Consider the following 16,563-nt stretch of genomic DNA (forward strand, 5'->3'; position numbering starts at 1 on the left):
CCTGGAACTCACTTTGTAGACCAGGCTGGCCTCGAACTCAGAAATCCGCCTGCCTCTGCCTCCCGAGTGCTGGGATTAAAGGTGTGCGCCACCACGCCCGGCTCGACATGAAACTTTTGTTGTGGTGGTCTTAACAATTTATCTTTCCCCTTAAGAAGCAAAAAGATGATATATAGTCATTTTGGTTTTTATAAATGCCAGGCAATATACTACAGAGCTCTTCTCTAAACAGCCTTGTATGAAGAACAGCCTTTATACAGTATGCATTTAACAAGTTCTCAGGTTATACTTCCACCCACTGGAACTAGAGAGTGCCAGTGTGTGATACAAGTTATGAGAGTTTTTTTTTAAGCTATGATTGAGCAATTTAAATGAAGTCATTCTACATATTTATACCATTCTAAAGTTAACGAGTACTGAGTGACACATCATGAATACATGTATGCCTAGGGACCTGCATCTAATTGAATGATTCAGATTTACTAATTAGCTTAATGTGTCATTTCCTCTGAATTACTAGTATATGATGTGTCTCAAGCTTTAATTACAAACTATGTGAAATTTTATTTTCACTTATTTTAATTCTCGAGATGGCATATCACTGTGTAGCTCTGGCTGGTATAGAACTTACTCTGTAGACCAGGCTGTCCTCAAACGAGATCCACCAGCCTCTTCCTCCAGAGTGCTAGAATGAAAGGTATGTGCTACCACACCTGGCATAAAATTTTATTTTCTTAAGATTTATTTTTACAAGCTGAGCAGTGGTGGCGCACACCTTTAATCCCAGCACTGGGGAGGCAGAGGCAGGGGAATTTATTTTTATTTTATGTATACATATGTTTTGCCTACATGTATGTATGTGTACCACATGTTTTTATGCATATGGAGGCTAGGAGAAGGCATGAGATTCCCTGAAATTGAATTTACAGAAGATTGTGAGGGTGTTTTGAACATGAGGCCTTCAGTAAGAGCAACAGTGCTTTCTGACTGCTGAGCTCTCTCTTCAGCTACATGGAAATTTATTCTTTTTTGTTTTTTGATGAAAATTTATTCTTAAGAAAATGAAAATGGTTTAATTTTTCTAATGAGGTTAGAGTGTGGGCAAGAAGGTCGAGCCAGTCAATGTATGTGCTTAAAAATGTTTTTAAAGACAGTTTTACTCTACAATTTAGGCCACCAAGTCTGCCTTAGAAAATAAACACTTAATAGGTCCATATATGTTTATTCCTTGATAACTGATTTGTACTAGTTTGCTGAATATTGCTAAATAGAAGAAAGCCTCGGCTGGCTCTGCCCTGGCTCCACAGCCACCGAGCCTCAGGCCTTCCTTCTTGTTTGCTTTGCTTTTATGTTGGGAGTTGAATTCCAAGTCTGGCACACGCTAAGCACGCACCGTCCTCTCAGCTACACTCCCAACTGTGGTTTGTTTTTCTAAGATTTATTTATTATGTTTATATTAGTTCACTGTAGCTGTTTTCAGACACACCAGAAGAGGGCATCAGATTCTATTACAGATGGTTGTGAGCCACTATCTGTGGAATTGAACTCATGACCTCTGGAAGAGCAGTCAATGCTCTTAACCACTGAACCATATCTCTCCAGCCCCTATTTTTTATTTCTAAGACAGGCCCTGGCAGGCTTAGCCTGGAACTTGTTATGGAAGCAGGCTGGCTTTGAACTTATAAGGGATTTGCTTGTCTTGCCTTTTAAGCACTGTGATCATAGATAGGACTGTGCTACAATTCCCAGCTTAGTTTTCTTTCTCCCCTCCCCTCCCCTCCCCTCCCTTTCCTCTGCTTGTGGACGTTGTACATCGTGGTGCGGAGCCTAGTGCGCACCACGATGTACAACGTCCACAAGCAGTATTTATGTTTCCTCTCCCAGCCTCAGGCTGGCTTGCTTGCCTCTTCCCTCCCCTCCCCTCCCCTTCCTTTCCTTTCCTTTCCTTTCCTTTCCTTTCCTTTCCTTTCAATTCTCTTTCAGATAGCCCAGGCTGGCCTTGAACTCCTTCCTGATCCTCTTGCCTCCACTATTTTAGGTTCTGGAATTCCAGGCACATTCATAGTACACAGATACACACCCAGACACAGCACCTGTACACATAAAATGGATAAAAATTAAATCGAACAAAACAGGATTGGGATCATCAAAATACCAATAGCCAGAGGGAGTGGAAGTGGCTAATAAAGGGGATTCGCCATGAAGAGTTGGTCTTTACCGTACGACAAAAAGTGATTATTTGGAGCCTGCTAGGTTTTGTTTCTAGATTTGGGGTTTTTTGTTTGTTTGTTTGTTTTTCCACTTCTGACTCAGTTTCTAGCCCATCATGCTACATCTTACTTCTGCCTTGACCAGTCAAGTTCTGTATTTAGATACTGAAAAGTGTTCTGCCCTTACCCTGACCTGCTGTGAGGAGTGGTAGGAGACTTTGCTAGCACTGCCCCAGATGTGGCGACCCAGAAGAGACAGGAGTTGTAGCGCTGATGAGTTCTATCCTGGACTTGTTGAATGCAGGGCCAGCTCTCAGGGCTAGGATCCAGCTGACATCCAGCCAGCAGTGGGAATGTGAGTCTGAGAGGACACGAGTCATGAGTGGGCCTTATCTTTTTATGTTCTTCTTCTGTATTTGTCTTCTCTCTGCCTGAAAGTGGCCTTCTCCCTCCTATTTCCTTCTTACTTGACAGTGAATTGCTTTTTTTCCTTTAAATAAATCAACCAGTTCAAAGGTTCGTTTTGTGCCAAGCAACAACCCTATAAGGCAGGTGCTATTATTACCCTGCTTTTATAATGAGGAAACTGAGACTCAGAGGGTAAAGAACTTGTTCAAGGTCTCTTTCTGCAACTGCACAGCTTGGCCCCTGACCTGACTAGAGGCCGTGAGGGGATAAAGGAGGGACAGGGACTAGCAAGCTGGTGTTGGTGTGCTGTCAGACTCTGGGCAGACAGCACCGTGGGGAGGAGTTAGCTGTTCTCTGCAGCTCAGCAGCCTCAGGCTGCAAACATCCAAGACAAAGAAGCCGCAGTTACAAGTTTTACATACTTGACCAGAGGAAGGCTTTGTCACTTCCCAGCCTGCATGAGTGGAAAGGTTTTGCCAATTTCCCATGGTTCTGAGGCCTTGTCCATGTCCGCAATACACATTCATTTGAGGCTTTCTCTGTAAGTAATTGAGGTGGCTCTGGGATTTGAACCCCAGCAGAGGGCTCAGATTTCATAATCATAATAATAACCACGTTTGAGAAGGCAAATACTTTCTATATGAGTAAAGTGTCACAGTGATCTTTTCTAAAGAAGAGATTTTATTTTTTAAATTTATTTTTCAGTTCTATGAGTTGAACCCATTGAACTTGTGGATACTCAAGGCCCTTTGGATTTTTTTCTTTTTTAAAAAAACAAGGGATATGATGGCAAAAGTTTTCTCTTTCAGGACAGTGTCTGAAAAAGGGAACTTGACACGATTGCTAATACATTCTCTTTTTTCTGGTCTTGTTAGAACTGTTGCATTAGGCACATTGCTGGCCCTTCTTGTGGTGTTCTGCTCCCTTGCAGATGCTGTAACTGTTTTCTTCCTGTGATGAACATTCATGACCTTCCACTCCCCTGTGGAAGATTTCCATTTGCTCCTCACTGCTTTTTGTAGTTTTCGATCCAAGCTGGAGCGCGAGCTTTTCTTTCTCCGGCTTGATACATTTCAGGGAAGGACCATGACGGGCTTGGCGCTTGGGTCAGGTTCCCACTCTACAGTGTTATCTTACTGTGGCAGTGTGGAATCTTCCCACCATGGAGCATGTGTGGTGTCCTCTAGCTAAGTTAGAAGTGAGCAGCAGCACTGGGGAAGACTGAGAGGTCACCTGTGCAGCACAGGGCTCCAGTCTGAAGGAGAAGAGGGCTGTGCAGACTTCTCGCTAGGACACACTGCTGCTTTGGTTGACTCTTCCTTTGCTTGGTCTGCAGCGCTGGAAAATGAGAGCCTTCCAGTCTATAGGAGCTTCTGACCCTTTGAGAGCAGCAGAGGTTGGGGACATTTAAATTTGCTTTGGATCTATAATTAGAATAATAGCATGGTAGAATTTATTTTTATTTAAAAATATAAAATGTAGGGCAGGAGAGATGGCTCAGCAGCTAAGAGCACTGACTGCTCTTCCAGAGGTCCTGAGTTCAATTCCCAGCAACCACGTGGTGGCTCACAACCATCTGTAATGGGATCCAACGCCCTCTTCTGGTGTATCTGAAGACAGCTGCAGTGTATTCACATATATAAAATAAATAAATAAATAAATAAATAAATAAGCAAGCTTTAATGTATATGTAAATGTTTATGAATATGTGTGTATATATGAATGAAATGAAGACAGGCATGGTGGCTTATGGGGCAAAGGCAGGTGGATCTCTGTGAGTTTTAGGCCAGTCTTGTCTACACAGAGAGTTCTAGAATAGCCAGAGCTACATAGAGAAACCTGTCTTAAAAACAAAAACAAACAAAACCCAGTAAAAGCATCTTTTATTCGCCTGATGTAATTATTGTCTCAGGGGCTTATTGCCTCCATCTGCTAGCCTAGGCCTAATCCTGGAAGCTTCTAGCCTCTGTACAGTCTAATCTAGACCAAGTGTGTTTTCAGCCTCTGATACTTGCTGCTTGAGTAAGTTCATCTGTTTTAGTTCTTTCTGTGCTCTGGCTAGCTGATTCAGCTCAGCTCTTCTGGCTCAAAACTCCTCTCCAAGCTGACTGATTTCAAACTGGCTTCTTTCTAGGCCTTTGATTGAATTGCTCTGCTTGGCCTCAAACTAATGCTAGCAATCTGTTCTAATCTTCTGGCTCCTTCTCATTCTCTGGCTTGTTCTGTGTTCACCTGTTCAGCTTGTCCTCCCTTTGCAACCTTTAAAACTCTCCTGGTAAAACTGTGTTTTTCCCTTCTTTCTGCACTGCCCCTCAAGTAACTTCCCTTTCCTCTCTCTTCTCATGAGAGTTGGACATATCCTATTCTGTCAAGTCTTTCTCTGATTCATCACTTTGTTTACCACTCAATTAGACATTACTTTCAAATATGGATGCTTCCTTCTATAAACTAACTTTACCTTCATTGTTTGGGATTAAAGGTTTTACAGTGTGATCAAATATCCTGCAAAAACACACAGCACACACATATTCATATGAACAACTCAGTTGTCAGGTTGAGATGATCACGGCAGATAAATCCTGTCTTTAAGGGCAGTTGTCTGAATTTCAGTCTCCTCTGCTTCATAGTATGGTGAAAGAGTTGTGAGGAGTCTGTGTGATGATGCTTTTAAAATGTTTGGCAGGCTAGGTGTGATGGTACATGCACCTTTAATTCCAGGGTTACGGAAACAGAGGCAGCCAGATCTCTGAGTACTAAACAGCCTGGTCTATATAGTGAGTTCTAGGACAGCCGGGGCTACATAGAGAATGTCTCAAAAAACAAAATAGAAAAAGGCTGGCATAATATTTGCACATGGTAAGACTAGAGAGATGGCTTGGTTAGTGAGGCTTGCTGCCAAATCGGAAGACCTGACTCCTGAGTTCAGTCCCAAGAACCCATATGGTGCAAGGAGAGAACTCGATCCTGCAAATTCTTTTTACCTCCAGACATGTATACGCATACAACAGACATGTATACGCAGACAACAGACATGTATACGCATACAACAGACAAGTAAGTGATAAGGGCTGGAGAGATGGCTCAGAGTTCTTGCTGTTCTTCCAGAGGACTGAGATTTGTTTCCTAGCACCCACATTGGTGGCTCGGAACCACCTGTTACTCCACCTCCAGATCTTCTTTTGCATCTGTATGTACCAGCGTACATGTCGCGTTCACTCAGCACTCACAGAGTACATAAAATAAACCTTTAACAGTATTTGAGTGCGCTTACAGGATAACAGCTCTGATAATTTATTTAATTTTTTAAATTAAAATGAAGAGAGTATGAGGAAGCATGCCAGGGCTTATCCGAGGAGTTAGAGGCTAACCCCTGAGATTCAGTTCCCTCCCACCAGGAGCAAACTCAAGTTATCAGGCATGGTGGGAACTGCCTATATCCCCTGAGCTGTCTGACAAGGCTCTTAGTTTTCCTATTGAGATAGTGTCTGGTTAAGTTGCCCGGGTTGACCTTGAATTTTGTTGGTAGCCTAAATAGGCTTTGAACATCTAATCCTCTGAGTCCAGACTGCACAAATTGCAGTCTTATACAAAGCTCCAGTTTCCTAGGCTTTGTTTCCTATCTTTAGTTTTTGTGTGTGGAGAGTTTTGTCCAGTTCGCCCACTGTGGGTAGCATAAGATTAGACAAGTTTTTACTTTTTATAGTAGACAGCTGTGTTTACATGTTCAGAGTTTAAAATATTCATGCCTATTTCAGAACTAAATTTTTTTTGAGAACAGCAAAGAGGATTTCTGTATTATAAGCACATTATAAACAGAAATACTATGAACAGTCTCCCTGTATAGTGGGATGACAGTTACTAGAGAGAACAATGCTGTAGGCCTCAACCCCACAGAGCTCCTCCAGTCTCTGCCTCCTGAGTCCTGGGGTTAAAGTCATGAATGACCACACCCAGGAAAATCAGCTTCTCTTTAAAGCTAGTCCTCTTTATCCGTGGGCTCAGCTAACTTTTGGTTGAATAGATTGAGTCATGTCCTACCCCAAAGATGAATATTTTGGTGCATATTTGTGATACTATGATTTAAAGTGAACTTATCTAACAAATATATACAAAAGATCTGTAGTAACAGTGGCTAGAGGGGGGCTGTTGATGTGCTTGCTGTCAAGCATGGTGACCTCAGTTTGATCTTCAGAACCTAGATAAAGGTAAAAGAAGAGAGCCAATGCCAAAGGGTTGACCTTTGATCTTCAGACACACACCGTGGAGTTTGCTTTTATTTTCTGTCCCCTTACATACAATCATGGAGACACACATACACATTCTCATTCTCTCTCCCTCTCCCTCTCTCTCTCTCTCTCAGAAAGTTCTATAGTATGTCAGGCTTTGAGGCTACATGGGCAAGCAAAGATAGACCTAATTTTATTCCTTGGGGTAATGGTAGGAAGGGAGAGCACAATCAACCAAATAAATGACTTAGATTGCTTTAGCGTTATGCTGTGACATCACTTCTCTGAAGGGAAGGCACTTGGTTCTTTTACAGAGCCTGTGACAGGAATATGAGCTGATCTGGAAAGTCAGTTAAAGCTTCCTTACAGAGAAAAGTCTTAGTTCCAAAGGCTCTGGTAAGTGTTCACTGAATGTGGTGGTTTGAATAAGAAGGGCCCCATAGGCTCTTATATTTGAATGCGTTGTCATCAGAGAGCGGTGATATTTGAGAAGGACTAGGAGGTGTGACCTTTTTGGAGGAAGTATCTCACTGGGTTTGGACTTGGAGGTTTAAAAAGTCCATGCTAGATCCAGTTCTCTTTCTTGTAGCCTACAGATCAGATATAGGCAACTCGATATTCTTGTCTGGATCTAACAGGACAGATATGAGAGGTATAAGAGTGAGCTTTTGTTTGAAATTGTGAGCATTATTGAGATCTTTCAGGACAAGTGTGATAAAGCAAGAAGAGGGCTCTGACTGACAGGCATGATAACCTAGAACAAACACCCAGTGCCACAGGGCTGGCAGAGGAGAGTGAACCTGTAAATATGGGAGAAATCCAGGCATGTGGTGTGACCGAATGGAAACATGGAAATAGCATTCAAACTTTATTTTTCCTAGCAACCACTAAGGAGCTTGCACTTGAGATTTAATTTTTTTCTGACAATGTTCTATTATTTCATTGTCTCAAAAAGCATAACCAAGATTAGGTTGCTATAATTTTATTGTCTCCTAGTAACAAGAAAAGCATCCAGTACTTTTATAAAATTGCACTATCAGCGTGAAGTGTCATTTCTGTTTCCTACTGCTCGAAGCCTATTGTCAAGCTATTAGAGACAGTCTGTCTAACACTGGAGAGAAATGCTCAAGTAAGCCAAGGCTGCTTCTGTTTCTCTCTGTAGAGCTGGTACCAAGCCGACAGGGCCCATGAAGGCATGAACTATATTTTATCAGGAAGATTATACTGCCTAAGATGCAAATGCTAGAAAGCTATAGTATTTAAAATAGAGGTAGACATATTCCTGAAGGGATGGAGTAAAACAGGTTCAGAGGGAGGGGTGTGGAGAAAAGGAGAGTCGAGTGGTTTGCATTGCCTAAAAATGGCAGGTCCTTCTTACGGAGGGAGAAACTTACTATCAGCTGTATCGACACAGGGGCATTCCTTGAATGTGCTCTGCTAGGTTTTTTTTGTTTTTTTGAGACAGGGTTTCTCTGTGGAGCCCTGGCTGTCCTGGAGCTCACTTTGTAGACCAGGCTGGCCTCGAACTCAGAAATCCGCCTGCCTCTGCCTCCCGAGTGCTGGGATTAAAGGCATGCGCCACCACTGCCCAGAGAATTTTTGTTTGTTTGCTTTGTTTTTTATTTTTTAACCTCAGAGCCATCTCTGGCTCCTATCAGAAACACCAGAAGAGAGCATCAGATTCTATTACAGATGGTTATGAGCCACCATGTTGTTGCTGGGAATTGAACTCAGCACCTCTGGAAGAACAGTCAATGCTTTTAACCGCTGAGTCATCTCTCCATCCCTAGATTTTTTTGTTTGTTTGTTTTTGTTTTTTTTCGAGACAGGGTTTCTCTGTATAGCCCTGGCTATCCTGGAACTCACTTTGTAGACCAGGTTGGCCTTGAACTCAGAAATCCGCCTGCCTCTGCCTCCCGAGTGCTAGGATTAAAGGCGTGCGCCACCACGCCAGGCTCATCCCTAGATTTTTAAAAAACATTTATTTATTATTATATCTAAGTACACTGTAGCTGTCTTCAGATGCACTAGAAGAGGATGTCAGATCTCATTACGGATGGTTGTGAGCCACCATGTGGTTGCTGGGATTTGACTCAGGACCTTCAAACCTTCGGACCTTCAAAAGAGCAGTGGATGCTCTAAACCACTGAGCCATCTCTCCAGCCCAGATTTTTGTTTTTTTAAAAGATTTATTTATTGGATTTGTATGAACATTTTGCCTGCATCATGAGTGTGCAGGTGCCTCTGGAGGCCACAAGAGGGTGTTAGAACATCTGAAACTGGAATTACAGACAGAAGCAAGAATTTTAAACCCTCAGCCATCTCTCCAGGCACTGTGGTGAGGTAGGGTAGATTTCTAAGTAGTTAGTGGGGGTAGCGGGGTGGGGTGGGGTTGATTACAGAATACAGAGTTAACCTCTTGTTCTCAGCTAATGTCAAATGACTAGAGTTAAATCCATATATAGCTACTTTTCATAAAAATTTAAATGTGAAAATGTTATGTACTTTTGTAGTTTACATTCAGTGAATATACAAACATTAGGAGCTGTTTATAGTTGGGTAATGGTGGTAGATACCTTTAATCCTAGTACTTGGGGGCCAGAGGCAGGTGGATCTTGGAGACTTCAGGGCCAGCATGGTCTACAGGACAGCCAGGGCTACACAAAAAACCCCTCTGTCTTGAAAACTAAAAATAAAAAGTAGGAAGAAAGAAAAGAAGGAAGAGCAGAGCAGAGCAGAGCAGAGCAGAGCAGGTTACAATATGCTACCAATGCTTGGGAGGGGAGGCAGGAAAACCAGGAGTTCAAGGCCAGCTTTGTTTACATGAGACCCTGTTTCAAAAAACAATGACAAAAATTAAGTAAGAACAGCTCTAGATTTATCTGTGACTTTTTCTGCAGAGGTTCAAGCACTTCTTCACTTGTTTTTATGAAGGAGGAGAACTAAAAGGTGATTAAAATTGAAGATTTATATAAATATTTACTACTGATATATACTTTTCATATATCAAGTCAACCCAGAACACTCTAAAACTGCTGATTCTCCTTTTCGATGAAGTTTGAGTTTGTTTTGTTTTGCAAATGAAGTGCATAATTGAGCGATAAGAAAATGAAAGGAACGTTGGCTTTGAGCTCATTTGCATCAGTTTCCTCATCTGGTAAACAGATAATACCGCCTGTCTGAGAGGTGGCTTCCAGTGAGATTCAGTATATTATTAATGTCCAGGCTTGGACATCAGGGCTCATGGGGTAGCAGAGTTCCTGTGGACAGGCCTCTTCCCACACAAAGTGCGCTTGCTGCCTTGGGCCACCTGGCCTTTCTGGAGCTCAGCTCCACGCCTACCCTCTTCAGCACTAGCTCCCGCCAGCCCTTTTGTCATCTGAAAGTTGAGGGCATTAGAATATGATGGTTAGTTTTGATTGTCAACTTGGCAACATAGAATCACCTAGGAAGAGTCTAAATGAGGGATTTTCTAGGTCATACTGACCTGGAATGCTTTAATTGATGTAGGAAGACCCAGCCTAAAAGGTTGCTGTAGTATTTCCTGGGTTTGAATCTTGAACTGTATAAAAAGAAGAAGAAAGTGAGCTGAATACATGCTTTCCTTGTCATCAATCTTTACTGGATATGACTGGCTGCTTCAAGTTCCTGCCTTGACTTCTTCTCCACAACAGTAGACAGTAGCCTAGAACTGTAGCCAAGTGCACCATTCTCCGGGAAAGTTGCTTTTGGTACAGCAACAGAAAAGAAACCACTTCAGTGCAGGACCACATGTTTGCTATTTCTAGCAGGCAGGGAAATGTTCCTGGCACTAAAAGCATGGAACTTGCTGTGCAGAGCACACTGATCTTGAACTTGCAGGTATCTATGTGCCTTTGCAAACTCCCCAGTGTTGAGACTAAGGTATGTGCCACCACACTCTGCCTAGCACTAAAGTTTTTAATTGTAGATTGTAAGGTCTGGTTCATCAGCTTCTGGGTCCGGCCAAGGAACCTGGGTGCTTCACAATCAATTGGGAAATGTGTCCATGGGGAAACAGCCAGGACATCAGCCACAGTCTTTCTATTCTCGTCTTCAATGTAGCAGAGGTGGGACAGGAGAATCTACGATAGATACAGTGTTTCCTGTGAAGGCAGATGAGTTTGTAGCATTCATGTTCATCAGGCCTGGGTTCTAGCATTTAGGATTGCAAATAATCATAATGGTGGCATGTAGAGTCGAGAGCCTGTCAGACTGCTGAGAACAGAGAGATGTCTGCTCGAAGAGGTAACATGTGCCTCCAGGATTGAGTTTAGCAACCAATGCCACAGAGCTAGATGGTGGAGCTGGGGCAGGATGACAGGATCCCTCAAGTAACTTGGTTAGGCTCAGATTTGCCTGTTTTCTTCTCTTTTGTTTTTTTCCCCCCCTACTAATTCTTAAAATTTTCTCTCCCCTCCTCTCATTTTTGTTTATTTTTAGGCAGTATCTCAAGCTCAAGTTGGGCTGGAACTCAATATGTAGCTAAGGATAACCTAGAACTTGTCTATCCTCCTGAGTACTAGGATTATAAGCATGCGCTCTGTACCTGGTTAGGAGGTGTAGGTGACCAAACCTAGGAATTCACACATGCTGAGCAAGCACCTAACAGACTAGGTCTGTTTCTAGAGCCCAGTTTCTCCCTTTAGCGAGGGGGAACGTCATTTGTCTTTTTTAATGTATTTTTTTATTCTTGACCCTCCCTCCCTTTTTCCCAATGTTAAGGATTGAACCCAGGGTTTGTCAGATGGAGGACAAGTGTTCCTGCCATAGTTTCGGGTCTGTGCTCTGTTTGGTTTTATTTTTAGAGATATAGTCTTGGTGTATAACCCAGGTTGGCTTCAAACCTCTAATACTCCTACCTCAATTTCTCAAACACTGAGTTTACATGCATGCACTATGATATCCGGATATATTTCCATCATTTTTTTCATGTGTATGGGTATTTTGTCTGGTTGTATGTATGTGTACCACATGTGTACCTTGTGCCTACAGAGGCCAGAAGAGGGTGTCAGATCTCGTGGAACTAGAGTTACAAATTTCTGTAAGCCATCATGTGGATGCTGGGAATTGAAACTGGATTCTGGAAGAGCAGCCAGTGCTCTTAACTGCTGAGTCATCTCTCTGATGCCATATGTATTTTTATAGAGACAAATGTATTTATTGTCAGGGGCAGGTATACAATACTCAGCACATACATGGAGGTCGGAGGACGACTTCCCAAGAGTTCTTCTTTTCTACCACATGGGTTATAGGGATGGAATTCAGGTCACCAGGCTTGGGGACAAGCCCCTTTCTTTATCTAGTAAGATTTATTTTATTTAAATTACAGCTGGAGAGATAGTTTAGCAATTAAGAGCATTGACTGCTCTTCAAAAGGACTTAATTTCAATTCCTATCACTCAGTTGGTGGCTCACAACGGTCTGAAACTCCAGTTCGAGGGCCCTCTTCTAGACTCTATGGGCACTAGGTAGCCACATGATGTATAGATATACATTGAGACAAAACACCTATACACATAAAACATAAAATCTCAAAATAAAATTTAAATTATATTTATAATTTAACATTTGTGAATATATGTAAGTATAAGTTCCCGATTATTTTTAGCTACATTCACTTCACACACTCGGATATCCATGGAAGCCTGAGGAGGACAGGAGTGGGAGGTGCCCAGTGTCATCCTCTAGCACATTGAAGTTGTTGTTGTTCTTGTTATTATTATTATTATTATTATTGAGACAGGGTTTCTCTGTGTAGCCCTGGCTGTCCTGGAACTCACTCTGTAGACCAGGCTGGCTTTGAACTCAGAAATCTGCCTGCCTTTGCTTCCCAAGTGCTGTGATTAAAGGTGTGCACCAACACTGCCCGGCCACACTGAAATTATAAGGGGCTTTTCTTTTTATGATCGTGTTGAGCAACAATAATTTGTGGTCAAATACAGAAGAGTATGGACTGACCTGCTATTGATTTTTGGGGTGCTTAATTCTACTATCAGAGGTTTTTGCAAGAAGTGGGGATAAGAATAGAGGCATGTAATGTAATGATGACTAATTTTTTTTTTCTTTTTTCAGTTCCGGTTCCTAGCAAATTTACTAGACGAGTATCAGGTATGTGTTCTTTTATGATATACTGCTAAAGTCCTATTTTAAGATATGAATATTTTAAGTGACCATAATTCATCTCTAATCTGAAAAGATAAACCAACAGTATTTTATATATATATATATATATATATATATATATATATATACACACACACACACACACACACACAACACACAACACACAACACACACACACACACAACACACATTATACTAAAAGTAAAACTATCTGTGATTCCTTCATTCTGAGTAAATGTGTACATGTATTATTATATTTGCTCTCTTTGTATCTGTCTCATAAGAATTTTCTATATTTAAAAGTAGAAAATTATTTCCAAAAGTGATTTTTCATTTTACTATTTTTAGCATCCTAGATTATACTGCCATTAAATTTTCTCATGAGTTTTAAGGTCACTTGACTTATGTCTTCAGTTCTAGCATGGGACGTGGTGTTCTCTGGTGAGAGACTGACATTGCCATGCTCTTTTTAGAGGCAGTGTATAGAGAAGGCTGCAGGGGAAATGTATCCCAAATATGTCTTTTTGTTTTTCACTACTATCTCAAGAATAAGCAATTTAGCTGCAAACAGAGCTTTAGCTCACCTGATGCTCCTCTAGTTGTTAATAAAAATTAATGCTTTCAGAATCCAGAACATCTATATGTATCTGTCCACATGCTTGTCTGTGAATCACATGCATGCCTGGTGCCAAGATGGCGGGAAGAGGTGTTGCTCCTTTGGAACTATAGTTAGAGAACGTTCTGAGGTGCCATGCTGGTGCTTGGAATTGAATCTGGTTCCCCTAGAACAGCAGTGCCTTTACGCACTTAGCTCTCTCCCCAGCTTCCCCCACATCATTTTTTAAAATAAGTTTTCTGCTGTTGGTGGTGGTGGTGGTCTTTCCCTTGGTTTTATTTATTTTAGACTGGGACTGATTGTGTAGCCCAGGGATGGATTCATGATTTTTTGTTTTATTGACTGATTGATTGATTGACTTTGAGGCAGGGTTTCTCTGTGTAGCCCTGGCTGTCCTAGAACTAACTCTGTAGACCAGGCTGTCCTCAAACTCAGAGATGTACCACCACTGTCCAGTTTGGACTCATAAATGTTTAAAGCACTGCTTTCTTTGGGGTGGGGGGGGGTGGGGAGGCTCTTGCTGTGTAGCCTAGGTTCACCCTAAACTCATGGCAGCTTTCCTGTCCTTCGCTTTTTGGGTTCTGGAATGCAAGCATACACTACCATACCTGTTCTAACTGCTGCTTTCTTGATACAGTCTCAAATTAAATGATTTGAAATTTGAAATATGACTACCAATTTCAAAATTTCATTCATCAAAAATAAAAGGGAGCTGGGCAGTGGTGGCACACGCCTTTATTCCCAGCACTTGGGAGGCAGAGGCAGTTCCAGGACAGCTAGGGCAACACAGAGAAAACCAAAAATAAAATAAAATTAAATTAAAAAAAATAAAAGGGAAAGAAAACAGATTCCACATATAGGTTGAGGCTTTAAAACACATTAAGCAGAGATGTTTGTGTTAACATCTGTGTGTCTATGCAGTGAGTTTTGACTGCTGATGACTGACAGGCTAGTTCATTGGGAATCTGGTACTGTGTCAGCTATTTATTTATTTATTTTTAAAGATTAATCATTTACTTGTATATATGAGGGCTCTATCTTCATGTACACCTGCATGCAGAAGAGGCCATCAGATCCCATTACAGATGGTTGTGAGCCACCCACTGGTTGCTGGGAATTGAATGCAGGACCTCTGGAATAGCAGCCTCATCTCTTAACCACTGAGCCGTCCCTCCTGCCCCAGTTATTTATGTTAAGTGATTGTCTACTAAATAGCACTGCCATGTAAGCTTACATGCTTACAGTGTAATAAAATAATGTCACTAACAGTCGCTCAGTATCCTTTAGAAATCCAGTCACAACTGAATTATGCCTCCCCAGCAGACCTACACATTGAAGCCATACCAATAGGAACACAGCCTGTAAAGGGGTTATGAAGGGTCAACAAAAACAGGACTTTTGTCCTTATAAAAAGAGGAAGGGAGCTGGGGAGATGGCTAGCCTGGAACATGCACCCACATAAAAGTTTTAAGCGTGGCAGCACACATCTATGTCAGTGTTGGGAAGGAGGAAGACGGATGAATTCATGCAGCTCACTGGCCAGGCAGCCTAACTGAGAATGTGAGCTCCAGGTTCAGTTAAAGACTATCCAAACACAGTGAGGCAGAGGCTGGGGTGGTGGGACATGCCTTTAGTCCCAGGACTCGGGAGGCCCATGTAGATGGATCTTTGAGACCAGCTAGAGCTACACAGGGAGACCCTGTCTGAAATACAAATATAGATACTTGATGGATGGGTGGGTGTATAGGTAGACAGATAGATGGATAGGCAGACAGACAAATGGATGGGATGTAGAGTAATGACAAAGGAACCTTTGGCACACATATGAACACCATAATTTCTCTTTTTTTTTTTCTAAAATCACACATTTTATAACTTTTTTCTCTCTCTCCAATATTTAGTCTGTGCAGAAACGTTTAACCCCGATGAAGAAGAGGAGGATAATGATCCAAGGGTAAGAACTAAAGCTAAAGTGCTACATGGAATTATATTTTCTATTCATTCTCTTCTACTACATGCCTCATACAACCACTGATAGTGGAAGTAAGAGCAAATTAAAATCTCCTTGTGAGTCACACGCTCTCACATGCAGACCCTCGCTCTCATGTCTGCATGCCTTTGTGAGAGTGGATACAGACTGTAAAACTAACCAGGCAGCCACAAGAGAGGGGCAAGAGCTGTAGAGGAAAGCTGAGGAGGGTGCAGGAGGACTTCTGCATCCTGAAGACGGAAATGAAAAGGAGAGTACTAAGGGTTCAAAGGTCAAGTGGGGGAGAGGAAGAAAAGGGAATTGAAGAAGAGAGGAAGGAAGAGAAAGAACAAAAACAAAATTTGCATGAAAAATACCAAAGGAAACTTAATGATTCGTGACTTTTTTATATGATAGATTGAAACCAACTCTGGTTAAGGGTTTGGTGAGGAGCCCAGGACTGGCTTTGCAGAAGCCCTGGCCTTAGGCAGGTGGCACCGTCAGGTTCAGCAGTTACTAGGGAAAGTTCTTCCTAAAGAAACACAAATGGAGATCATTACATTGTTGTAATAGTGAAAAATGAAAAAACCCAAAACGAGTCTTAATAAAGGAATACAATTTCCTATTGCACATGTATGGAGTTGCTTCCCCTCTTCCCACCTTTATGTGGGTTCCAATGACTGGGCTCAGGCTGCCAGGTCCACAGAAGCAGCCAGCCCCTCCTGTTGCAAATTTAACCTATTTATTTCTGGTAAAAAACATGTTTAGAAAGTAACTTAATAGGCCTCTTAATTATAATATTATTAAGTTGTAATGTTTCTTTTTAGTTCAGCAAACATTTTTGTCTGTAATAATGGTTATAGTTTTAAAGCACCTACTAAATGAATTTAAGGTATTGTTTTTAGAGACCTTACATATATTATTTAACTCTTAGACAACTAGTTTGTAAATACTACTGTTATTGTTAATAGTGTTCTTTTTTTTTTTTTT

At 41.7% G+C, this 16,563-nt stretch overlaps 1 protein-coding gene across 1 annotated transcript in view; it reads left to right on the plus strand.

Annotated features, from left to right (window-relative positions):
• The window catches only part of Prkar2a (protein kinase cAMP-dependent type II regulatory subunit alpha), a 51,383-nt gene that overhangs the window by 8,355 nt on the left and 26,465 nt on the right, over positions 1-16,563 (plus strand). Inside the window, exons 2-3 of the mRNA XM_021171883.2 lie at positions 12,938-12,973; positions 15,506-15,558. Coding sequence (XP_021027542.1) covers positions 12,938-12,973; positions 15,506-15,558 — 89 coding nt within the window. The remainder of the gene's footprint in view (positions 1-12,937; positions 12,974-15,505; positions 15,559-16,563) is intronic.

Source organism: Mus caroli, chromosome 9 (assembly GCF_900094665.2).
Source record: "Mus caroli chromosome 9, CAROLI_EIJ_v1.1, whole genome shotgun sequence".
NCBI classification, from domain to species: Eukaryota; Metazoa; Chordata; class Mammalia; order Rodentia; family Muridae; genus Mus; species Mus caroli.